The 25,008-nt window shown below is 33.8% G+C and overlaps 1 protein-coding gene across 2 annotated transcripts in view; it reads left to right on the forward strand.

Annotated features, from left to right (window-relative positions):
- CNBD1 (cyclic nucleotide binding domain containing 1) overlaps positions 1 to 25,008 on the forward strand; it is a 479,949-nt gene that overhangs the window by 358,791 nt on the left and 96,150 nt on the right. The window contains exons 9-10 of one of the 2 annotated variants that reach the window (XM_004474779.3): positions 2,496 to 2,605; positions 5,588 to 5,738. The exons of the other annotated variant lie outside the window; for it this stretch is intronic. Of the exons in view, the coding sequence (XP_004474836.2) occupies positions 2,496 to 2,605; positions 5,588 to 5,738 (261 nt within the window). The remainder of the gene's footprint in view (positions 1 to 2,495; positions 2,606 to 5,587; positions 5,739 to 25,008) is intronic. 2 annotated transcript variants of the gene reach the window in all.

Raw genomic sequence — 25,008 nt, forward strand, 5'->3', positions numbered from 1 at the left:
GATGGTAACAGACAGTTGGGACTTATCCTTCTCATTTACCTTGAAATTAGATCAGTGTTCTTTTCATGGTGGTTAGGTTTTAGGATGTAAGTCTGAGATTTGATGTGACTAATGTACAAATTCAATTTTATTTGTATACGTTCAATTTTATTTTCTATATATTAATGAATATGATCTCTAAATAAATAAAATTTCATCTATATCTCTGTGACATATGACTTACATTTAAAATAGTCATAAATTGTTTTTCAATTTTCTCTGGAGCCCAATAGGAAAGGATGTGGAGTTGAAAACATTTATCTTAAATCACAGGCAAAAATTCTTGGGAGTGGGAAGCAGAGTCAGAGGAGGAATGAGGAAAATTTAGGAAACACAATGAGTGGGAGCAGTGTTAAATATTTCAGAAGTAGTTGTATTATTTCTTTTCTGGTCAAAAAATAATATATTTTTATAATTCCTTATTTATTTTAGGTGTAAAGACATGCTTTTGTTTTATGGTATTAAAGTCAGGCTATTCACCTAGATGAGAAGGGTTTCACTATATTGTCTTCACTGAGATGACCATTTACTACGGATGTCATAAAGACCATAGACAATTATTCAAGTAGCATATGTCGACTCTAAGGAATGACTGCCTAATTGGTATTGCAGCAGTGGATTTGGCATTTCCATTGTTGTCCCGCCTTCAATAGTGACTTCATTCATCTTTGACTTACATGTTATTTCATGTGCTCTTCTATGACTTACATAGGGTTTGAATTTCAAAAAGAGAGGAGTACAGCTCTGAAAGTTAAGCATAATGGGTTTCTCTAGTATCTGTTGAAATGCATACATTCTTTACTTATAACAATTACTAGAAGACTCTATGCCTTCTTTAATATCCTCACTGATTGACCACAAGAAGTCAAGTCTCCACTTATTATATAAACTTTTGATAGAAGAGTACCCTTTGCTTTTAAGGGTAAGATATATGAGAAAATTTCCCCTTGTCTCTACAATTTACTCATTATTATACACACCCATTATACTTTGACATCTTAAGATAACTTTATAATACCATTACTTTACTGCAATAGATATAATATAAGGCAATGGAAGAGATGCTGTAAATTTTTATTTAAACAAAATAAATGATGTGCCACTGTAGAATAACTGAATTGAATTTTTTTTTACATTACCAACTATGAGGAAAGAGAGAATAGAATATTCTCATAAACATGTCAACAAAATAATTGAAATGCTACTTGATTTATTTTAAAATATTTTTCATTGTACAGTGGTGCTCATTTTAATCTTTTTCTGGTGTTAAATTATTATTTTTACTAAATGTTGTTTCATTCCTTTTTAGCCATAATTTAAACATTATGCTATTATCTAGCTTCTTTATTATTTTCATAACATCAAAAATTTTTATCATGTAGATATGTACTCTTACACACTGTGAAATGGAAATGCTTTATGTAATTGGGAAACCTTTTTTTAATTGTCTGTAAATATATTAACATCACTCCATTTATGAAGTCATGGGAAAGAAACATATTATGTCTTCATTTTCAGATTATTGCTGTTGTGTTTGGGTTTTCAGAAACAAATATTAATATGTTTCAGAATGAACAAAGTAGAAAAGCAACTTGAAATTGTAACATAGTTGATATATTTTCATCTGATTTCATTTAAATTAAAATTTTGTTAATTTATTTAAAATTCGATGTATATCATGTGGTTTTCTTTCATTGCTTTTAAACACATCGATTGTTATAAAATTATAATACACTTCACTACCAAGTGTTTTTTGGCCTTAATATGGCTTCACAAATTTCAGCAAATAATAATGATATCAATAACATGATTTATTGTGTAATGCTATTTGTTAGGCATAATGCTAAGTACTTTATATACACTTAATTACCACATGTAGGTATGGAATAGGAACTCCTAATGATGCTATTTTAAAGATAAAATACTTGGATCTGAGAATGGGTTTTATACATTATCTAGGGTCACATAGTCAGTAGCATACTATGGCTTCTACCCAGACCAGGGTGGCCTCAAAGCCATTGCTTTTAACTAATACTCTTCTCAAGGGAGTGCTGGGACTGGCTCCTCTAGGCTCTGGAGAACCAATTTGTAAATATTTAGGGATTTTCCAAGTCAGTTGTTAAACAATTGGTGGTTTGGAATCAGCCATGTGATGATATTTATATCAAAGAAATCAGCAAATGCTACAAATTGGGGTTTCCCCCACAACCACCTCCAAGACAGTTTACCGGCATATCACTGTCTTCACTGCCAAAGTCTTATCAATGTTTACATCTGTGTTAGAGGGCATGAATACGCTACCATATACTAAGTACTGACTATAAATTGTCATCCATTAAGAGATTTGCCACTAATAGTTATTCAATTAAATATGTCAACTTTTGTCATATTATAATATTTAAAATTATTTTTTATGGAGAAAATGTGTGAAATAATGAATTCTATCTTATTTTCAGTGATAGTGGAAAGTGGAAATATAATTTCTTTTGTGGTCTATATTAATTCTGGATATTGTGACATTTATAGAAGTATTGTAGGACTTGTGAAGCAACAGCCTAATAAAGTGGTAAGTTTTAAACTTGTATATTTTCTTTAGTCAACCCCCTTAAATGAATCAAAGATGGTATACATCTTTTCATGTGCTTGTTGAACATTCTCTTATCTTCTTCTGTGAAATTTCTATTCAACCTTTTTTGTTTTGTTGGGCTTCTTGTCTTCTTTTTATTTAGTTGTAAGAGATACAGATGCCCAAAAAGCTTATTAAAATATGCTTGACATCCTTATTCATCAGAGAAAGACAAAACTACAACAAGGTACCACCACAAGAACATCTAATTGGCTAAAATTAAAAGGCTTGGCAGCAGTGTAACTGGCCACTCATACATTGCTAAGTATACAACATATGACATAGCAATCCAGTCCTTGTTATTTACTCAAGAGAAATGAATATACATGCCTACAGTAAGACTTACATAAAATGTCATAACCAAAAACTGGAAGTAATGCATATAGTCAGTGACTCTGAATGGATAGAGACATTGTAGTATATATATTCATACAATGGAAAGATACACGGTATTAAAAAGAAATACTCACACCCAAGAATTTAACTGAATCTCAAAAGCATTAGTTTGAGTTAAAGTAGTCAAGCTCAAAAGATTTCGTTCTATATTTATGAAGTTCTACAGCAGATCAAGAGAGTAATGTACAGTGATAGAAATCAGGTAAGTTTTGTGTGGGACAGTGGGTATGTAGAAGAATGACTACAAAGGGTCATGGGTAACTTTTGGAGAGGACAAATATTCTTTCTCTTGATTGTGATGTCAGTTTCATGGGTGTATATGTTATCAAAACTCAAACTGTAAAATGGGTACATTTTAATGCAAATTATACTTTAATAGATTTGATTTAAAAGATGAATAATAAATGCATTTCTGAGGAAACAATCTCTGATTCACCTGCAGAAACTAATTTGCTAGGTATTTCTACAAATCCAAATTATAGAAAAATATGTACATATTAATAATATTGCAAAATACTGAATGCCAACACATTGTCCTTTTTTTTTTTTGGTAGATGTCTATTGAATTTCCAAACCCTTATTCTTATTTTTTATTTTCTTATGTTGCCATTATATTGGCGTATTTATTTTTTCCATTAATTTTGTTATCTGGAAAGATTTTTGCTTAAGTTGGAAAAAATAAGTAAATAATTACTTTGATCTTTCCATCAATATGCTGAAGTAAATGAGAAACCCCAGGGCACTCTTTTTTTTATCCCCCTCCCTTGCGGCTTTTTGCTTGCTGTCTGCTTTCTGTGTCTATTCTCTGTGCATTCTTCTGTGTCTGTATTTTATCTATCTATCTATCTATCTATCTATCTATCTATCTATCTATCTATCTATCTATCTATCTATCTATCTATCATCTATAACCCCCCCCCAAGCGGCTTGCTTGCTGTCTGCTCTCTGTGTCCATTTGCTGCGTGTTCTTCTGTGTTTTTTTGCTTGTCTACCTTTCTGTTGCGTCACCTTGCTGAGTTGGCTCTCCGCAGCACTTGCGGGCTGGCGGCACTCTGCGGCGCCTGGGCCAGCAGCTCTCTGCAGCATGCTGGTGAGCCTGCCTTCAGAAGGAGGCCCCAGGATGCGAACCCAGGGCTTCCCATATGGTAGACGGGAGCCCAGATGATTGAGTCACAGCCACTTCCCCCCAGGCTACTTTTTATTATTTTTTTCAGTATGGATCATAAGTTCAATTTTATTTAAATTTGTGTTTAAATGCAAAAAGAGCATATCATTTTCAGTGAGAAAGTTGCTTTTCATATACAAATGCCATTTTTCCCCATTCATTTCATTGTCCTCTCACCCCTTGCTTGGTGGCCAAGCCATTTAAAATAGAAGCAATATTGTGTTTGAGGAAATTGCTTACCCACATCATCATTTCTCTACAGGCAATTTAGTGGCATTTCTAGTTTTCTGTAAACATTTGAGTCTCACTGATAATGTTATCATCTGCAGCCCTACTGAATTTAGGATTTAAGGAAGCAGCATTTAAGTAGTTTTGGAGGTAGATTTCATCCTTTTCCACCTCCCTTCCCTGACTACAGGGTGTCCTTCTCACCATCCAGGGTTATATGGAGAACTGATGTTACTCCTATATTCTCCTTTCCCTAGTAGGAAGATATTATAGAAACACAAATGTAAGTGGGCTTCTACTATATCAGGTCTTCTTTGGGCAAAGTTGAAACTAGTCAACGCTGAGTTGGATATTGGCATTGTCCCCAGGGTGCTTAGTAAAGGCCTCCACTTCTTTCAAGTTCCTGTCACCCTCCTACCCTGGGGACTACACTCTGCTTTTCCTGTACTGCTGTTCACCAGTTCAACCCTGTTTCAACATTGATGCATCTCCAATAAAAGATAACTTGGAATCTCAACTTTTTCTTCAGGACTACCCATGCTGGAAGTCCTTTAAACTCCTCTCCACAAGGTCCCTAATTTGGAACAAAATTGCTAGTGCCCTGAGTCAAACTCACTTTCCATGATCCTCTTTATTTGAAATAAAACGCAAGAGGGAATTCCTCTTTACACAGTTAATCCCATCAGTTCTGGCCTTGGCACTTCTCTGCCTATTTTCCTTCTTCACTATTATTTCAACAAGTGTGGTTTGCAGCCCAGGTAACAAATGGTAATTCCCAAAACATACTGAGCTAAATTATGTTTACAAAACAGTATCCTAGGAACTTGAAAAAATGGGATGAATTCAATATTTCCCAAGTATCTTGGTGGATTAAAAATTTAATTTTCTTGCCACTAAGTGACTATGCTTTCAATTACATTAGATATGCTGAAGTTGTCTTTCAATTTACTATTTTAATATAATTTAAATGCATATCTAAATAAATATTTTCTCTGATTTGAATAAAATTGCTCATTTATTTTAAATACCATGTACTAAAATGATTTATGACTAGTGAATTTCTGATAGCTACAATATTTATTCATTTATATTAAAGTGGTTGGAAAATCATCTTTTATGTATATCTCTTACAGAAAAAAATTAGAAAACTTGTTTATATGGGTAAACTTCAGGAGAAGGAATCCTTTGGTGAGATTAGTGTTCTTCTTCAAGTTCCTTTCACATGTACAATCATTACTGGAAAAGAGATGGAGGTGGCAATCATTGAAGATAAAGACTTATTTCGTAAATACACAGATGCTTTTTAATTTAATATTTATACCATTTATTTTATGAATTAATTAAATGAGTGAGCATATCTCACAGACAAATTGGGGCACTTGGTTGAGTGTGTAAATTTACCTTATTTATAGATAGGCTGGTAGATAAATAGAAAGAGAAACATATATGTGTATACTTAGTGTATGGTTAAATATTTAATACATAATTGTAATTATTTATGGAGACTACATACCTATAATCTACAGATAGCCCCCTTTATATCTACATCTTCTCTCTTACTTGATTGTACAACTATTAAAACATGGTGGCAATAATTCAAAAGACTTTGATGTGAGATTACTAAAATCCCTCTGCTAATTCTTAAATCATCATTAATAGCATCATTCTTTCCTTTTCTGGGACACTATTGGTTTTTCATTTCCATGGTTATTGCTTCCATTTTTTGGTTTAGGTCAAATGTGAATTAATCCCTGTGACAGTTTAAAATTATTTTATGAATCCTAAAAAGAGAAAGATTTTATGAATCCTAAAAAGAGAAAGATTATGAATCCTAAAAAGAGAATCCTAAACCCATTCCTCTGGGTGTGAGACTTTTTCAAACGGAATGCATCAGTGAGGTGTGACTCAAGTTGAGTCTCTGCCCTCTGGTTGTGTCTGATATAAATGGGGACAAAAGAAAAGGAAACTGCCATATTTGATGTTGCCATGTGAGAGAGGCCTCGCCCACAGCTGAGCTACAAAGAGAAAAGCCTCTTTGAGGCTCAAAGAGGTGAGGCCAGGGAGATAGAGAGAAGGCCCTGTAAGGGATGAACCCTATGCCAGGTCTACCTACAGCTGCAGAAAAGAGAGAACTCGGCAGAGATCCACGGCCAACTTTTTATTTTCATTGCTTTCCTTTGATTTTTATTTTAGTCCTCTCAATTTTTAAAACCAAATTACTAGATTATAAATCTAATTTAATCTTTTACCATGTGGTAGCTGAGTTTGGTGAAAAAGTGCCTTTTGTGGTGCCCTGATTTGGACTTCTATCCTAAAGGTAAAAGAATAATAATGAAGAACTTATATTTGGCTCTGCAAATATTTTAAATGTTCAAATAGCACGTGCAATTAAGTATGAAGGAAAAATGAATAGAGGTTAATAAGTCATAATACAATAAGATATTAAAGAAAATTGTTGCTTTATGTAGAATACAAGTGAGAAGATCAAAGAGAAAAATTAATAGAAATAAACATGGGTGACAGATTTGCTTTAAATAAACTAAATTCAAAAGATGTTCATGTTGATCCATATATGATTTGAACTCCATATTCATGTATACATTTTTAAAAATTATAAATTTGAAATAATATTGTTAATTTTCTTTCCTTTTGTGACATTCAAATTCATCCCTCTCCTCAAGGTAAATTTCATTTGAAGAATAATTATTAATCACCAATTAAAATGACAATATTCTCACTTGCTATGAGCTAGGTTATTCTTTTCTTGTACTGATTATGTTAATAAATACAAGGCAAATACACTATGGGTTCTTTTAGGTAAATCAGTTTTACATATGAAAGTGCTTCTTCCATGCATGTATTAGAATCTTCTTTGCCTTTTGACCTCCTAAAAATCAAATAGATGGTATTGTTGACATTTATTTGTGTTTGTGTGTATGCACTAAGCAATGTAGATTTCGTTCTACATTTGGCTCATTTGAGACTGACATTATAAAGCTATTGATATGATGTGTTCCTAGTTAAACATTCCCTGAACAGAATGTGCTTCAGGACTATAATTTGCTTATTTTGCCACAACTTTTGATGAAATAGAATATTGTAATTTTGTTCAAAATGAGTCTTTTTATTTTTGCATTCTGAATATTTTATATTTCATTCCAAGAAATTAAAAAAATATTTTTTAAAAGTATAATTTTAATGAAAAAGTAATGATTTGTTTTGCTGAAAGGATCATCTTCACTTGAGGAATGATGGTTCTTATGGTAGGCTGATTATGTGCCCCAGCAAACATATTCTCAATCTTAATTGGCACCCCAGTGTGCACAATCCATTTAAGTAGGACCTTTTGCAGACATTATTTTTGAAGTGTGGCCAATTGAAGGAAGTTGCCTTAATCCAGATTACTGGCAGTTTTTAAAAAAGAAACTGCCATAAATGAGTCATCGGAAAGTGGAAGTCATCAGAGAGTGGACATCGTCAGAAGGCGGAAGAGAAGGGAGAAAGGAATAGACATCGCCTGTAATGGGACTCTCAGGAATTGCTGTCAGCTAGCACTAAGATGTTACAATCGTGGAGAAGAAAGCATTGCCTTGCCGATGTGTAGATTTTGGACTTCTAACCCTCGAAACCGCAAGCCAATGTATATATTCCTCTTGTTTACGCCGACCCATTGTATTGTATTTGTGATTACAGTTTTGGCAAGCTAAAAGGATCCTGAATCTACATTTTCATGTTACTTCATTCTGTCTTCAGCTATTCCACTCCTTTTCATCATCTGAAATATGAATTTATTTCTTTAAGGAAGAAGCTAAGAGAAAGTAAAATCAAGTTGAAAGCAAAGGAAAATGTTACTAGAAAAATAAACATGAGCAAAAACAAGATGATATGTAATCTTGCTAAGAAGGTTATTATTATTATAGCTGTTATATTACCAAATTGATGTTAGGAAGAATTGTTTACATATGAAGTAATCCTTTTTAAAAAATAAGCCAGAAAAATAAAACCAGAATGTTCCAACAGAACCCTCAAGTCAACCCCGCCTATACTTTCTAGTCTATCAAAGATTGTTAAAGTAAAAAAAAAATTAAAAGAAGTTTAGAATTTTAAGTATATTACTATAAATCTAAATGAAAATTTGTTTTCCCCAAAATGTACAGCTTGTACTTCCTATTTGCTTTCATATAAGTTGTATTAAAATATCCCTGAAATGATCCATTTAATCCTCAACTCACTCACTATACCTAGAGACGGGAATAATAAAATCCAAGAAATAATAATAATAAAAAAAAACTACATGCATGTCAAATACTTTATCTGAGGAATTGTTAAAATCATAGAGGAAGAATTAGTTTTGTAATATTTAAAAGGGCTTGAGGAATGATTTCTTTGTTCATTTAGGGTTAACTTTTGGAAGGTAGGAAATACCTTTTTTAAAAATTTGTGTGGACGTTGACATTGCCTTGAGCATCTAAATAAAAGAGATTAGAGTTATTGTTTAAGCAAATATAAAATTACAGTTTTATTCACTTAATGACTCTGATGATATAGTTTATCTAATTATCATTCTCATGTATATTTTCATCCAAATGCAGAATTTATGCCTCATATCTCTTAAAGATAAAGCAAACCAACATAGTTATTTTAAATTTACTCTTATCTGAAATTCTGGTCTCACAGTTAAAACAAGAATGATATTAGTTTTTAAATCTTCTCACAATTAATGAAAAAGACTTGCTTTGTATATAAAAATGAATTCTCAATGTTATTCATTATATATTATATCTCTTTCAACCATGCATGATTGAAAAATAGAGTTTACAAAAATAAATATCTATGGATTTAAATTTTTTCCCAAAAGGAAAATTCCAAGGCGACATTGGTATAAATCATACAAAAGTTGTTTGGTTTGTTTTTCAGCAAGAATAATGTCCAAAGACATTTATCTCTGATAATGGTTCTCTTGATCAAATCCTAGGATACTAGATATTATAGATAAATGTATCTGTATCTGTGAGGAGTTTCAGGGGCAATGAACATATTCTTATCAAGAAGATCTACTTCCCAGCATATCAGTATTTCTCCTTGATACTGAAGCAGGTTAAAACCCCATGTCTCCTTGGAAACAATGCTAATCAGAAGAGCTTTAACTCTTGAAGGATTTACCATTGCAAATATGCTTCTCCCTCCCCCTACTTTTGTTTGTCTGTGGTTTTTTTAGCTCTGTGATAGACATTTTGATATAAAAATACATTTCTAAGTTTAAAAATAAGATATGAAACAAAGATTATTTTATTCTCATTTTAATTATTTTTATTCATGACTAATAGAAACCACAGGTGTGTTAATAGAAATAATTAAATTAATTTGAGCAAAATTTGTGTTTTATTTTGGGGTTTTTTTTGGACACAGCTTTGACTGACAAAATTAGTATATCATGTATTGTTTCTTAGTATAAAATGTATTATTTTATTACATTAGATATTTTATGAATATATAGAGGGACTGTTTTGTTGATGATAAAAACCAGCCAAACATTTTGAATCTCTTGCTGACATTTTGAAGTAATTCTTACTAGGATAAATTGTTTACCTTATGACATATCATAAATCACTTATATTTATGAATATATACACACATATACACACTGGAAGAAGTGAAAATAACAATCAGAAAATAATGTTGGCCTTGGGATTCTGACTAAATTTAGGTAGCCAATCTTAAATTTTTTCCAGTTTTCTTTGTTTATTGGTTTGTTTTAGAGAAACAAGTCCATGTTTTTGCTTGAGTTTGGTTTTTAGGTGTTTCATGAACACTAAAAGTTAAGCCACTTAAATTTGTAAGTGATTAAATATTTAAGGTAACATGATTCCAAAAGAAACTTTTAAATCCAGCAGGTTTCCAAGATTTTTGGATGTCAAAATTGTTTTTGGCCCCTTGTAAGAAAAGCACCAGTGAGATATCAAGTAGTGTTCCCATTTTCAGATTTGTTGATACCTCCCTTATGCTACACTATAAATCACTTGTTATTCTATTATACAGTGGAACCCTGGATAAATTATATATCAGTGATTCTGAAGTTCTGTTTTTGTGTGTTGGTATGGCCATGCCATGTTCCTTGACAAGAGGGTCCTCTGGTGAGTAGAATTTTTGCTATTGATGACAGTAATCTCATAGAACTTGGAGATCTTCAGGTTGAAAAACAAATGTAATAATTTTGATTTCCTATTGTAGAAAGATTTAAAAACTAACATCTCTCTGGTTTTCTTGGATGTCTCTATGAAAATAATTACAGTTATTTAATACATAATTAACAACTGATTTGAACAAGCACAACTCACAGGAAAGCAATTACTCAGCAACTTTATAATATCTCCCTCATCTTTAATATTTGCTCAATGAGAATTCTTTCCCTGCCCTTTGAAACTCAATCTAATGATGGTTTTTGATCATTCATAAGTCCTAAAATGTCCTATAATCCTTTTTTCTGTTGCCAAATTGAGCTATTGATAAATGTAGCCCAATAGTAAGTATCCGATTTAAGATTAAAGGGTCTGTCACATGCTTGTATGGTTTTTCTGTTACTATATAACAAAGGATAAACTTAGCAGCATAAAACAGCACCCACTTATTTTATCACAGTTTTGTAGGTCACGTGTCTGGCTTTGCGCTACTGGGTCCTCTTTTTCTTCAGGGGTCAGAAGGCTGAAATCAAACCTCAGCCTGGATTGGGGTTTTATCCTGAGGGTCTGAAGAAGAGTCTATTCCTAAATTTATCCAAGTTGTTGGAAGAAATAAGTTCCTTGCAGCTGTAGAACTGAAGTTCCCACCTTCTTGGTAGTTTTCAGCCAGGCATCCCTCTTAGCCTAAGGGGCTGCTCCATCTATGTAACCCCCTCCATCCCAGTGGTGAAGAACTTTGTTTAAATCCCTATTACACTTGAAAGCTCTCTGACTTCTGCTGCTGCTACTAGCCAAAGAAGACTCTCTGCTTTTAAAGGACTTGTGTGATTGGTTTAGGACCACCCAGATAATCTTTCTCCCTTAAGATCACTTGGTTAGGAACTTTATCTGTAAAATCCTTTTTGCCATGTAATGTTATGTAATCATGGAAGTAACACAAGGGACTGAAGGGCTGCTGGACCACCTTGGAATGCTGCCTACCATAATACGGAGGTGCTGCATTTGGGAAGGGGGGCATTGTAGGTATCTTTCCTTCCTCCCCCCTCAAGTCCCCCCCTGCCCCCCCCCCCCCCCCAGCTTGCTGCTTGTGGTTTCTGATCTCTCTGGCTTGGGGAAGTCAGGGGTTTGGGCGGAAGAAGATGGCAAAAAGTGGTGAAGGGAGTAGAAATATTTCTATTTGATTATTAGTGTTATAACTTGGCTTCTTACCTTCTGAACTTGGCAGGTGTTTTCAACTGAACCTTTCCTTGTGAGGGTTCAAGGTTCATCAGGTATTTTTAGAAATCCCTTAATATTCAGGAGACATCTTTCACCTTCAATTTATTATTAGAAGGAATATATTCTTCTCCCTCTGAATCCAGGCATGACTGCAGATTTCCTCTCTGAGGTCACTTAGCTGCCATCCTCCCCCATGCCCAGTGTAACCCTATTGGTACCCCATTCTGGCTGTCTTTTATGCATGAGTCTATATCTGCTTTTAGGAAAAAAACTCACACATTTTCCCCTGCAAAATTTCAGAGGCCAGGCCATTCCTTAAGCAGCTACCTCTTTAGAGTGTTTGTTAGCAATCAACTAGTGTCTCTCTTACCATTTAGATTTCTCAAGAGGTAGTTGGAAATAGTGCACTATGACCTTTAACTTTTGAGAATGCATTCCAAGCTCTCCAGTTTGTCTCACTGAAGGTCTTCTCATTCAGTGAGATGATGGAAAAATACTCACCATCATAGCCTCTTGGGGATGGGATGTTGGGGCTTAGTATAGAGCTCTTCAGAGAAATTCTCTTTACAACCTACCAATCTCAATTCTCAACTTTTTGTACCCTCATTGTGGGTGAGGGATTTTGGAGATTTCTGTTCCTCCACATCTGTTTTAAGAAATCAGCACCCTGATACGAAATATACTAATTTAGGTTCTAAGCTGATTTTCCTACTTTATTTTATTGATATATTTACCATGGGCCTTATTCCACATGCTTTATATGTTTTATATCACAAAACATTCACAACAACCCAGTGAGATGTGTGTATTTAATATCTCTATTTTACAAATCAAGAAACTGAGATAAAGAAAAGTGATGTCAGTCCCCTCCAGCTAAAGACTACCAGGAGTAACACCTGCAGTTGGACAAGTTGGGTTTATTACTTGTTGTAGTGAGGAAGAACACACACTGTGTGGAACATAGTTTGTCTCAATAAGAGTATTAAAACATACTATAGAATTTGGGCTTTGGCTGGGTGATTTGGAAGAAAGTCTCAGAAACCAGGGATTTGCTCTAGTTTGCATATTGGCAGAAAATAGGGCAACTTTGTGATTGTGTATCTAAATGAATCATATATATAGAGAGGGGACACTAGAAATAAAGATGAAGATGTAATTGATTGAATAAAAAGTATTAGTAGATCATTTTATCCTAGAGATGAGGTGTTTGGTATTTAATGGTTGGCAGAGTGACCTTGTTTTTGTCTCTTCTTAGTCACTGAGGAATGAACTTGCTTATCTCATTTCATCATGGTCTTAGAGCAACTTTATTTGAGGCTGGTATTCTGTGAGAATTCTCCAATATAAGAATTTCATGGCCTAGCTGTGTCACATCAGCTTCCAAATGTCACCTGCTACTCTCTTTTTTTGTTTTTTTTTTCCTTTCTCAGTGACTTCCCATTAGAGTTAAGGTGTGGATCTGGGAATCAAACCCAGACAGTAGGGCTCCAGGGTGTACACTCTAATGAATATACTTTACTAACAGCTTCACAGATAACCCTTAATAATTTTCAAAATCCATTGCCCCATCTAAATCATTTGATTTGCTCATATTTTAGAAATAATTGTTTAAATTGTTTCCAAATTTTGACTTTAGGACCCTAAGGAATATTTAATCATGGCCTTCAATGTCCATGTATAATTCTCAAGTTACCATGAGTTTCTTCTGAGACAACATTGCATTGATATGATTAGAAATCCCTGAACTTAAAGAAAAATCTAATTTACTGGATCAACACTACTACTCTTCACACTCCAAATGTTTGAGTGGCCTGATTTTCTTCTCTTAAATTGTGATTTGTAAAGATTAATATATGTTTATACCGTCTTTTATAATTAGCCGTTCAATTACCACTGCTCATGCTCTTTATTTCTTCATGTGGATCTTGTGATCGTATAGTATCTTTTCTTTTCAATCTCCAGGATTTAAGTACTTCATTTCTGAAGACTAGCTTTATGGGATCTAGAATGCTTGGTTTACAGTCCCTTTTTTACGGCGCTTTTAGTGTCATTTCACTGCTTTCTGGTAGTCACCTGTACTCTTATCGAGGATCCCTTGCACATGATGAGTCACTATTCCTTTGATGTTGTAAGATTTTCTTTTTGTCTTTGTCTTTTGAAAGTTTAAACATGATGTTTCTAGGTAAGAGTATCTTTGAGTTTATCCTACTTGGTTCATTGGCTTCTTGGATGTGTAGATTGATGTTTTTATCAAAGCTTAAGAGATTTTTTTGGCCATTCTTTCTTTTTTTTTTTTTTGAGGTACCAAGCCTGGGGATTGAACATGGGACCTCGTATGTGGGAAGCCAGTCTTCAACCACTGAGCAACATTGGCTCCCTGGAGCTGGTTTTTTCATTTGTTTGCTTGTTTGTTTGTTTGTTTTAGGAGGTACTGTGGATTGAACCTGGGACCTCATACATGGAAAGCAGGTGCTCAACCACTTGAGTTACATCCACTCCCCATTATTTCTTAAAATATTTTTTCTGGCCTATTCTCTTTTCTCTCTCTGACTTCCATTATGCATATGTTAGTATGCTTTGGTATCCTATGCTTATGTGATTCTCAGTTCATTTCACTGCATTCTTTTTTCTTTCTGTTCCTCATACTGCATTATCCATGTTGTATTTAGCAACTCCAGAATCATATCCCCCACTTTCCACCCCAGATTTGTTGTTGTTGCCGGTTATTTATTTATTTGGTGCTGCTCATTTGTTTAGTCACTTCTTGGACTAATTCTGTAGATTTAATATTCCCTGAAGTGTTTAGTCACTAATTTCCCTGTTTGCTTTTTAAAAATTACTGTTTTCATTTTCAAGCCTGGCTTCCTAAGGCCATCCCTTATTCAGCATAGTTGAGTCATAAGCCAATGATTGTTCAGAAAATTCGTTAAGTGCTTTGAGGCAATATGTCTTTTACCTTTGCCAAGTGGATCTATGTGTGAATGCACACCTTAAAATTTTAAATACCTTACAAGTCTACGTTAGCTTTTTCTTCCTGCTTGTGCAGAGCACCAAGGTCAACCAGAGGTGAATGCCTCCTCAGGTTTTTTCTGGGTATGTGCACTGCCCTGAACGTGCATTGAGCCTCCTATCCTCCAAAATTTGTAAGAGCTTTTCAAAGTCTTTACGAGTATCTAGTTCTCTGTTCTTCCCTTTAAATTTTTGACATAATCTTTTTTGTTCCAACTGAAATCACCATTGTAAGCATCTGCAATGTTAGTGATTCTAGCCAATTGCTATTGTTTTGGTAACATCCTGGAGATAGGGCTTTTTAGAAGAGCTGAGCTCCAAGTCAGGTCAAATAATAATAATGCTATAGGAAAGGAAGTGTCCTGGAGGGCTGTGAGTCCATCCATTCAGGGTTTCACCTGTGCTCTGGGAATGGGGATTTAATGGAACTCTAAAAGAGTTTAGTCCATTCCATTGACTGCAAGGCTGCCAGCTTCTCATGGTTGCTGCACCAAAAAGCTGTGTGGGATGGGAGTGTCTCCAAATTAAAGCATCATAGATTCAACTGTTCTTACGAAGGTTCAGTAAATTTTAATAAATAACTTATTTTTAAAAGATTTTCTTGTGTTTTTAATATAAAAATTCTAAAAGTGGTGGTTTTGATATTTTTCTAGTAATTTTGTTGCTCTTGTGGTGGAGCAGATTCACCTTATCAGTATGCCTTTCTAGAAATTCTGTCCTGCTATAAATTTAGTACAAGCATACTTGTTTGTCATTTCCCTCATGGTTATCAAGCAATAATTAATATCTGAAAACATTTTGAAAGCTCTAATTACTATATTAAATTATAGTGTACAACAATTATGTTTTTAAAAAGATACATTTCAAGAAGTCAATTATAAGCATGAATGAAAAGTTAAAGGAAACAGAATAAAGTTTAGTACAGTGATTTTATATTAAAATAGAATTGGAAAGCCATATATTAATTAAATGTATATTTTGGGTTGGTACAAAAGATAGGGGAGAATACAGTTGGAAGAGAAGTAATGATGATAATAATAAAGAGATTCCAAAGTAGAGTCACTGGATTAAAATACGTAAGAAATATTATACTGCAAAAAGTAATGTTGTCATTGCTATTGCTAAGAGTATATGTAATAATAGAAAGTGAAATACAGAAATAAAAGATGTGAAACTCTGGACCAGAACAAATCAATTGCTGTACTGTGTATATGATATCAATCTAAAGGATTGGAATATCCTCTAGACATCTTTACTTCTATATTAAAATCATTATATATTATGATCAAATATGGATTTATGTAAACTATACCTAGTTTTGAGAGAATTCACATCATAATGATTTCCTTAACTATACAACTTAGAATGTAGAAATAATACTAATATATTCATTTCAATTACCTTTTAAAATTTATTAAGTGCTGCTATTCAAATTCCCTTATAGAAAAAGTAACATTCAAGCTCTTTCTCAGAGGTTCCAAAATCACTTCTTTCCACTACTATCACTCCACTCAGTTCTTCTTTATTTTATAATAATTGCTTTCTATTTAGCCACCTTTATTCCTGTCAGAGCACAGTTTAAAATTTTAAGAACATGATTTTCATACAAATAGTGGATAAATATGTCAGAAATTTTATTCTACTTATTAACTAATAGAGCCAGTAAAATGGTGATAAAGCTGGTTGGGTAATAAAGAGCAACTGAATGACAAGGCAGTATATAATCTATCAGTAAAAACATTTTTGTTTTAAGAAAGTAGGATGTAATGTTAGTTATTATCCTCAACAGTTAAATCATAACTTTTGGGGTTATATTTTCTACCAGACAGAAACTCCTAAGTTAATATATAGGCTCACAGTTTCTGTGGCCTACTGAAACAGTAACAAAGTCAAATTAAGTAATCCTTGGATAACTCTTTTTAATAATTGCTTAGGATGACATTGAAAGTTCATGCCAGTCATCATTTTGCATTTATGTCCAAGTTTTACATTTTTTTTCCTAAATATTTCCTTATTCCTCCACTCTCTTTTGACCTATGTAAACAACACAGGCACATTATCATCCTTAAAAAAAAATCACTTTAATCATATATCACTCCTTTGCTTGAAGTGAATCTTTGTTGAGGACTGCTTAAAATATTAAACTGTCTCCTGATCTTTCTATTGCTCTCATAATCTAATCCTATTTTATGTTTATAACCATTATTCTCTGTTTTTATAACTTGTAACTCTTTATCTCTTTTCCTCAAACCTCTTCTGTCTTTCATTCAAATGTCTCACAATACCTGAAATGTAATATATTCAGTTGTGATCTTAGCAGTTTCCTACTCTACCAAAATGCTCTTCTTCACGTGTTTCTTATTTTAATTGGTAAAATCCCTTTCCTCTCAGTCATCAAAGTGCTCTGCTTGAGTACGTTAAGACTTGACTTCTGAACCACTCCAGAAATAGGACAGAGAGTAAAGGGGAGATAAAAGTAGCATTTCTATTATTTATGAAACAGAAATTAGAAAACTGAACTTACATTAGCAGGCTCTTTGGTGTCCTAATTCTAAACCCCCAAAGTTCACCTGGCTTACCTACAGATCCATTGGCAGTGCTGGACCACTACACACACAAATTTTACACAGAGGTAAAATTTGTGGAGAAGCACTATCACACACCCTCTATGTAGACAGCTTGCCTCTTAAGGGAGAGTTGAGAGGGAATGTTAGAAATCTTCATCTCAATTGACTCAATTGCTCTATTTTTTGCCCCAGGTTAGGGATGGGTGATGAGGCAAGAGACCGTGAATGTTAGGTCTAACTTGCCTACTTCCTGGAGAAATTGGCAATAAGTATTTCTTCTAACACCAGCGTCAATCCCCACATCCACTAGACCGCTGCGTTGAATAAAATTAGGGGTCACAATTACACTGTATTCTGTCATATGCCATGTGCATCCCTGGGTTGTACAGTTGTATTACTGCCAAGCCTGTCAATTCTCTTTCCTAAATATTCCTTAAATATCTTTCCTCATCTTAATATTTACTGCCACTATTTTAGCTCATGATTTAATATTTTCTTGCTTAGAATTTCCTATAGCCATTAATTAAAAATTTTTTAAAAATTTATTTTTAAAAGATACACAGATTATATAAAATGTTACATAAAAAAATATAGGGGATTCCCATATGCCTTACTCCCCACAGCTCCCACTTTTCCCAAATTAAGAACTTCTTTCATTAGTGTGGTACATTCATTGCAATTGAGGAACACAGTTTGGAGCATTGCTACACAGCATGCATTATAGTTTACATTGCCGTTTACACTCTCTCCCACTCCATTCTATAGGTTATGGCAGGATATATATGGCCTGCATCTGTCTTTGCAGTGTCATTCAGGATAATTCCAAGTCCCAAAATGCTCCCATATTAAAGATCTTTTTCCATCTCCCTGCCTTCAGCAACTCCAGTGGCCACTGTATCCCCATCAATGATATAATTTCCTCCATTGCTAGAATCACAATGAGTCTATAGTAGAATACCAGTAAGTCTACTCTAGTCCATATTTTATTCCCCAGTCTTGAGGATTCTGGGATGGTGATGCCCTCTCCACCTCTAATTGAGGGGGCTTTGATCCCATATGGCTGATGGATGGGACTGTCTTGCTTGCAGTTATAGATTCTCTTGGTTTCTTGGTGTGGTGGTTGTCTATCCTCACTCCTTGTTAGTTGTCCTGGGTGAGTCCAGTAAACTGGAAAGTAGGTGTTGAAACTCTGCTGAGGCTCAGGGCCTACCTGGCACATGGACAGTCCAGACATTCAAGTCTCTTGGACATACATCTACCAACTCCAGCACCAATTATAGGTTCAGTAAAAGGAACAGAAGAGGCATGTGTAAAAAAGTCACATCTGAGTTCAACTCTGTCACACTTGGGAGCACAAACTCTAAAGTAGGGCTTATTAGCAAGGCACCAAACTCTAGAGCTATGACCATAGGACCAGGGTGTCTCTGTAGCCCTCAGGAGCCCCACTATTTGGGCATAGTATCTCCTTTGGCTCTGTGTGAGATCCTGCTGAGAGGTGCATAAGCCTCTCTGATGACCTTCCAACTCATTTTGAAGTCTTTTAGCCATATAAACTAATTTGCCTTACCATTTCCCCCTTTTCTTCAAGGTCTTTTCCTAGTTGCATCACTAGCCAGTGCTTGGTAGTAATTCCTTGGTGTCAGGCAGGCTTATACCTGGGAGTCATGTCCCACACTGGGGGCAAGGTAGTGCATTTATATGCTGAGTTTGGCTTAGAGAGTGGCCACATTTGAGCAACATGGAGGCTCTCAGGAAGTAACTCTTAGGCACCCTACAACACCAGGCTAAGTTGCAATTTCAAGAGCAAAAGGCTCATAAGCATAGTTGTCAATATCAAGGGCCTATCAGTGGATTGTCCCTATACTTGGGGATTGTAGCTGTTCCCTTAGAGAATGTGGCAGAGCTCCCCAGGATGGGAATTCAATATTCTTTCAGTTGTTGAGTGAATCTCTACCCACTGTGGCAATGCCCCTGAACATTTGAACTTATTTATATACCTTATATGTATATCCAGGTGAACTTCCTCCCATGTATCTCCCATCACTAACACCCCATACCAGTGCTCCTCCCTTGCCATAGTTGAACCCTTCTGAGATCCAAAACTTCAAAAATGAAGCCAAGTGTTGCCAAATTCAATTAATAGGAAAATGAGATAGTAATGATAGGTTTAAACATAAAAAATAAAATACATAATAACTTAGAAAAAATAAAAATAAAATAAGGTAAAAGTTGGGGTATTAAAAAATGAAAAATATTTTAAAAATGGTTTTTGATGTTTTGCCTTTCATCACCATAATAACTGTTGTCCTGTATGTACAGTTGCAGTTTCTTCCATTTCTTCCTCAGTGCCTTACTTTTTTTCATTTCTTGTGCTGTTTAGCCTTTTGTATTTCTCCTTTTGAGAGGTGTCTGTTCAAATCTCTTGCCCACTTTTTAAATGGGCTGTTTGTCTTTTTATTTTTGAGATATAGGTGTTCTTTGTATATGCTGGACATTAGGCTCCTATCAGCTATATGGTTACCAAATATTTTCTCCCATTGGATAGGCTGTCTTTTCACTTTCTTGACAAACTCCTCAGAGGCCAATAGCAATAATTTGGTTTCTCTGTCTCAGGCTTTAGATTTCTTCTTTGTACACCTACAACCACTTAATTACACTGTCTAAAACACAAGTCAGATTGTTTATTCCCTACTTGAAGCCTTTTATTGGTTCCCATCATCTATAGCAGGGCTTTGTAATGTCTTCTTAGGAAACTTCTTAAGTTTGTTTAGAAGGTTCATTGTAATATGTCCTCCACCCAAATACTTATCTCTTTATTGTCATCATTTAACTGTCCAACAATATTGAATAATTTCCTGAAAATGCCATGCTGTTGAGCCCTTGGTCCATTCTATTCCCTCCCTCTGAAATGGTTTTTTTCATTTACCTGTTGGAAAATCATGGTTTATACTTCTAAATTCTAAATTTAAAATGTGTATCTCATACTAGACATATCACAGTGTTTTATTTCATATTTTTCTTCTTAGAGATCTTCTTTCCTTAATAGACTGTGAACTCAAAAGACAATGTTCTCAATTTTGTTCACAGTAGATGCTTAATCAATGAGAGGACATTATTTGGTTCACCTCCTCTATAAAGCTGTACTAATGACTTTAGATCAATTCGAGTCTTTTGACACATTGACACTCATTTAAAATACAGAAACAATGCTTTACTGAATATCATTCTTTTATTGTTTTTATAAACTGCTTTTCTAGAACTACTTAACATTATTATACAATGCCCAGTTCAATCATTGTCTATGTCTTATCATGCTATTTAGATTATAAACTTTCTTAGGGCAAGGAATATGCAATTGACTAATTCTATATCACATAGTACTTGGTTCCCTACTGTATAAAGAGTAGATATGTATAATATTTATTCACAAATCCACTGACTCCCACACACCTTCAGAAAATCGGAGTTGGCTTCCTGTTTTAAGGTCACCATGTGCAGGATCTTCAAGACAGAATTCTTAAATGATTATATTGGGTAGAAAAGAACTAATGATTTTATAAATGTTGATGACATTGGAAATCATTCTATCCAGCAATAGTGATTTGTTACATGAGACTTTATTTGTCCAGGAATAAGTGACCTCCTTTACTTTTACATATCAATGATCTTTGCCATTATTAAACATGCCAAACTTATATACACTAAAGTTCTAAATGGCTTAAGTTCAATCAATTCAAATATTCACTAGAGTTCCAGAACAAGTTTATCCCTTTTTAAATACATTTCCTCTTCATAGACAGTGCAATCTATCATGTTTTCTACTTTTCCTAGGCTCCCATGATGAACAATGTCAACCTTGCCTTTAATTGTTGTAGTTCTTTACCTTATGTACTTTATATGATTGTTTCTTATTCTCCCTACATTATACTTTTATTACTTTAATCATTCTTAATTATTTATTTACCTAATTTAAAATTCCTTTTTATAGTATAGGTTATAAATTTTTACAAAGTCGTAATTATCAAACACCTGGTATGAAAGAGGATGGATGGAGTCTTTTCCAGCATTAAAGAGAGGTGTAACTCATATAGTTTTGTTTTCTTTTTTGATTGTTTATTTTTTTACCAGAACTTCTGGGTTTAAATATTGGTTGATATTTTTCTGTCAAGATACTAGACTTTTCTGAAGAGGATGATTAATAACCAGCAAGAGTTTTATTGGCCTTGAGTTACAGATGTATCAGCCCAATGCATTTAGGTGACATCACCAATTACACAAATAATATTGAAAGAGATTGTTGACTCTAACGAGGAATGACATCCTTTGAAGTGCAGCCCAGGAGAATTTTTGTTTTAATGCATTGTCCCAAGCAGCATTCATGATGCATCTCCTGTTTACCTGGATATGAAGCATTTTGAAAAAAAATTATTAGTATAGTCTTACCTTAATTCACAGGTTTTCATTCTTCAGTCTTGTAATTATGATGCCTTAATTATCAATTTCTTTTCAGCAGAGAATTTGGATGGCAAGCCATAAATAGGTCTTTTATTAATCTTCACTTAAAAATGCTTTTATGGCTCTAAAATTGTAATTGCCTGTAAACAAAGGAAATTATAACATATTTTGCTAATAGAAAATTAATAGGCCATGCTGGAATTCCTTGTAGGTTTAGCTGACAATATAGTATTAATCATATGTCACTTTCAAAACAACCCAAAGACTGATTTTAAATAAGTATATTTTCAACTTATTTTTAGAATAAATTAATATAAAATGTCAGACCTAGTTACTCTGTAAACCCCATGCTTCAATATTTTTAGAGAGACCTCAAATATATACTTAGAATAATTTAATTTTATAAACATATTTAAATTGCATTTCCTAGTGAGTTTTATATTATATTGTAAAAGCTTGCTTAGTAGCTAGAAACCACAACAGTTTACATTCGGTGAATTTAGTGTTCCAGTTCTGTAACACTAGACCATTTATAATTTTTGGCAAAACGTCCTTTACAGAATATTGATCCCCTACAATATACTTCATAAAAAGAAAATCAAATGTAGGCAATAATGTGGCCCATAAATCCATACATGAAAATGTGAAGTATATGAAGTATAACAATTGAAATAAAGGCTATATCAGATATTTGCTATGCTATATTTGTACTATGAGGTAGTATTTTTCTAGACTATTTCACCATATTTCATCTTGGTTGATTTCTAAATATTGAGCATCATTCGATTTTTAGGAAAGTATTTTAATGAGTAAAATGTATCTTCTAAGAAATTTGATAAAATCACTTCTATTTGCAATTATGCACAAATAATAAAATCCAACATTTTAAAATATAATTACTTGATCCAAGATCTTCATAAAGACAATTAGTGAAACAAATTAGTACTATGAATTTGTTTTCATTGCCAATATTTACTTCATTTATAGGTTCTAGACTGGTATACCTTCTATGGCAGAGACTGTGGCTAGAGGCTGAATAAACTCCTTTTTCTCTTATTGAACACAGTTACCTTGCTCAGCCTCTCTTGCAGTTATCTTTAAGCCATGTAAAATCTTTGGTTAATAGATTAGAGGGACATCAGAATGGCCTGGTAATGAAAGATATGATCTTCCAACATCTCATTTCTTACCCTTGGCTGGAAATGAAGAGCTCTAAAATAGAATCATACGATGGTAGGTTCCTAGACCCTGGGATCCTTTTCTTGGTTAGAACTGCCTAGAAGAATCCACAGTGAAGATATACAGATAGTAGAACAACTAATCAAAGATGTTCAGTCAAGTATCCTAAATTAATTCAAGAAAGTAAAGTAATGTATAGATAGAAATAAACTAAATTTAGGTATAAAACTGAAGAAAATAAGGCAGAAGATGTGTGAACACGATTTAAAAAATTAGAACATTTTAAAAGGAGCATAAGAAAATTTATGGGGATGAAAACAAAAATGAAGATTAAAACTACACTGAAGGCATTTAGTAGCAGATTTCAACTGACAGAATAAAGAATCAGTGAATGAAGATAGGAGAGTTGAAATAATACAGTATGAAAAACAGATGAAGAAAAAAATTTTAAGAACTGAACAGAGCCAAAAGCCCTATGGGACAACCTGAAACACATCAACATATGCATTATAGAAGTTCCAGAAGGAAAAAAGAAGGTAAGAAGGACAGAAAGATAAGCCATAATAGCTTACTCCAAGACACATACTAATCCAATAGTCAAACGAGGGAGATACCAACTTCAATAGCATACAGTCTCTGGTCCTACATCTCTCCTTTTTCCCTTTTTATGTTGTTTCTGTCACACATTATCTATTTATATTTTGAATGTACACAATATGAAATATATTTATTTATTATTCAGTTGTATCCTAAATCTTATGGGAAATAAGAGTAGAGTTATATGCTGAGGATACTCTACTCTTGGGTTTTGCATTCACCCTTGTAGTTACCTTTACTGGAGATCTTCACTTTTTTCATACAGCTCCAAGCTACTATCTCTGCACTTCCTCTCAACCCGAAGAACTTCCTTTAGCATTTTTTGTAGGAATCTTGGGGACAAACTCTTGCACTTTTTGTTAATCTGTGAATGTCTTAAAGTCTCCCTCATTTTTGAAGGGCAGTTTGCCATATAAAAAATTGGAGGTGCGCAGTTTTTCTCTTTCAGTATCTTAAATATACTATTACCTTCTTGCCTCTATAATTTTGATAAGAATTTGGCACTTAGTTTTATTGAGGTTCCCTTGAATGTGATGAATCGTCTTTCTCTTGCTACTTTTGGAATTTTCTCCTTAACTTTGTCGATTGATTACTACATCACAAAAGATCAACTATAATCACCCAACAGTGCTCCTATAAAGGAAAGGAGGGGAAAAAAGATACAAGAAACAAAGGATAAAATAAAATGATTGAAGTCTTGCCTAATCAGTAATTACACTGAACGTAAATGGATTAAACTCCCCAATCAAAAGGTACAGATCAGCAGAATGGATAAAAAAGCATGATCCAACTATATTGCTTACTAGAGACTCATTTTAGACCCAAAGACAAAAGTAGGTTGAAAGTGAAAGGATGGAAAAATACAGTGTGTAAATAATAACCACAGGGAGCTAGTTTAGCTATGGTGATATCAAGTAAAATAGACTTTAAGCAAAAAAGTGTACAAGAGACCAAGAAAGACACATATCTTAAAAACATGTCAATTCACAAAATATCATAAATATGTTTTCACCCAAGCACAGTGCCCCAAAATGCTTGAGGCAAACACTTACAAAACTGAATGAATAAATGGATACTTCTACAGTAATAGTTGGAGACTTCGTTACAACACTTTCATCAGTGGAGAGAACATCTAGACAATATCAAAAAGGAGATGAGGAATTTGAACAACAGTATAAATGAACTGACTTGACAGATAAATACAGAACCTCAACCTAAAATAACAATATACAGTCTTCTCAAGTGCACATCGACATTCTCCAGGATAGATGACATGTTAATTCACAAAACCAATTGGAGGAACTAGAAAAAGAAGAGCAAATTAAATCCAAAATTAACAGAAAGAATGAA

This window comes from Dasypus novemcinctus, chromosome 14, assembly GCF_030445035.2.
Source record: "Dasypus novemcinctus isolate mDasNov1 chromosome 14, mDasNov1.1.hap2, whole genome shotgun sequence".
Taxonomy (NCBI): Eukaryota; Metazoa; Chordata; class Mammalia; order Cingulata; family Dasypodidae; genus Dasypus; species Dasypus novemcinctus.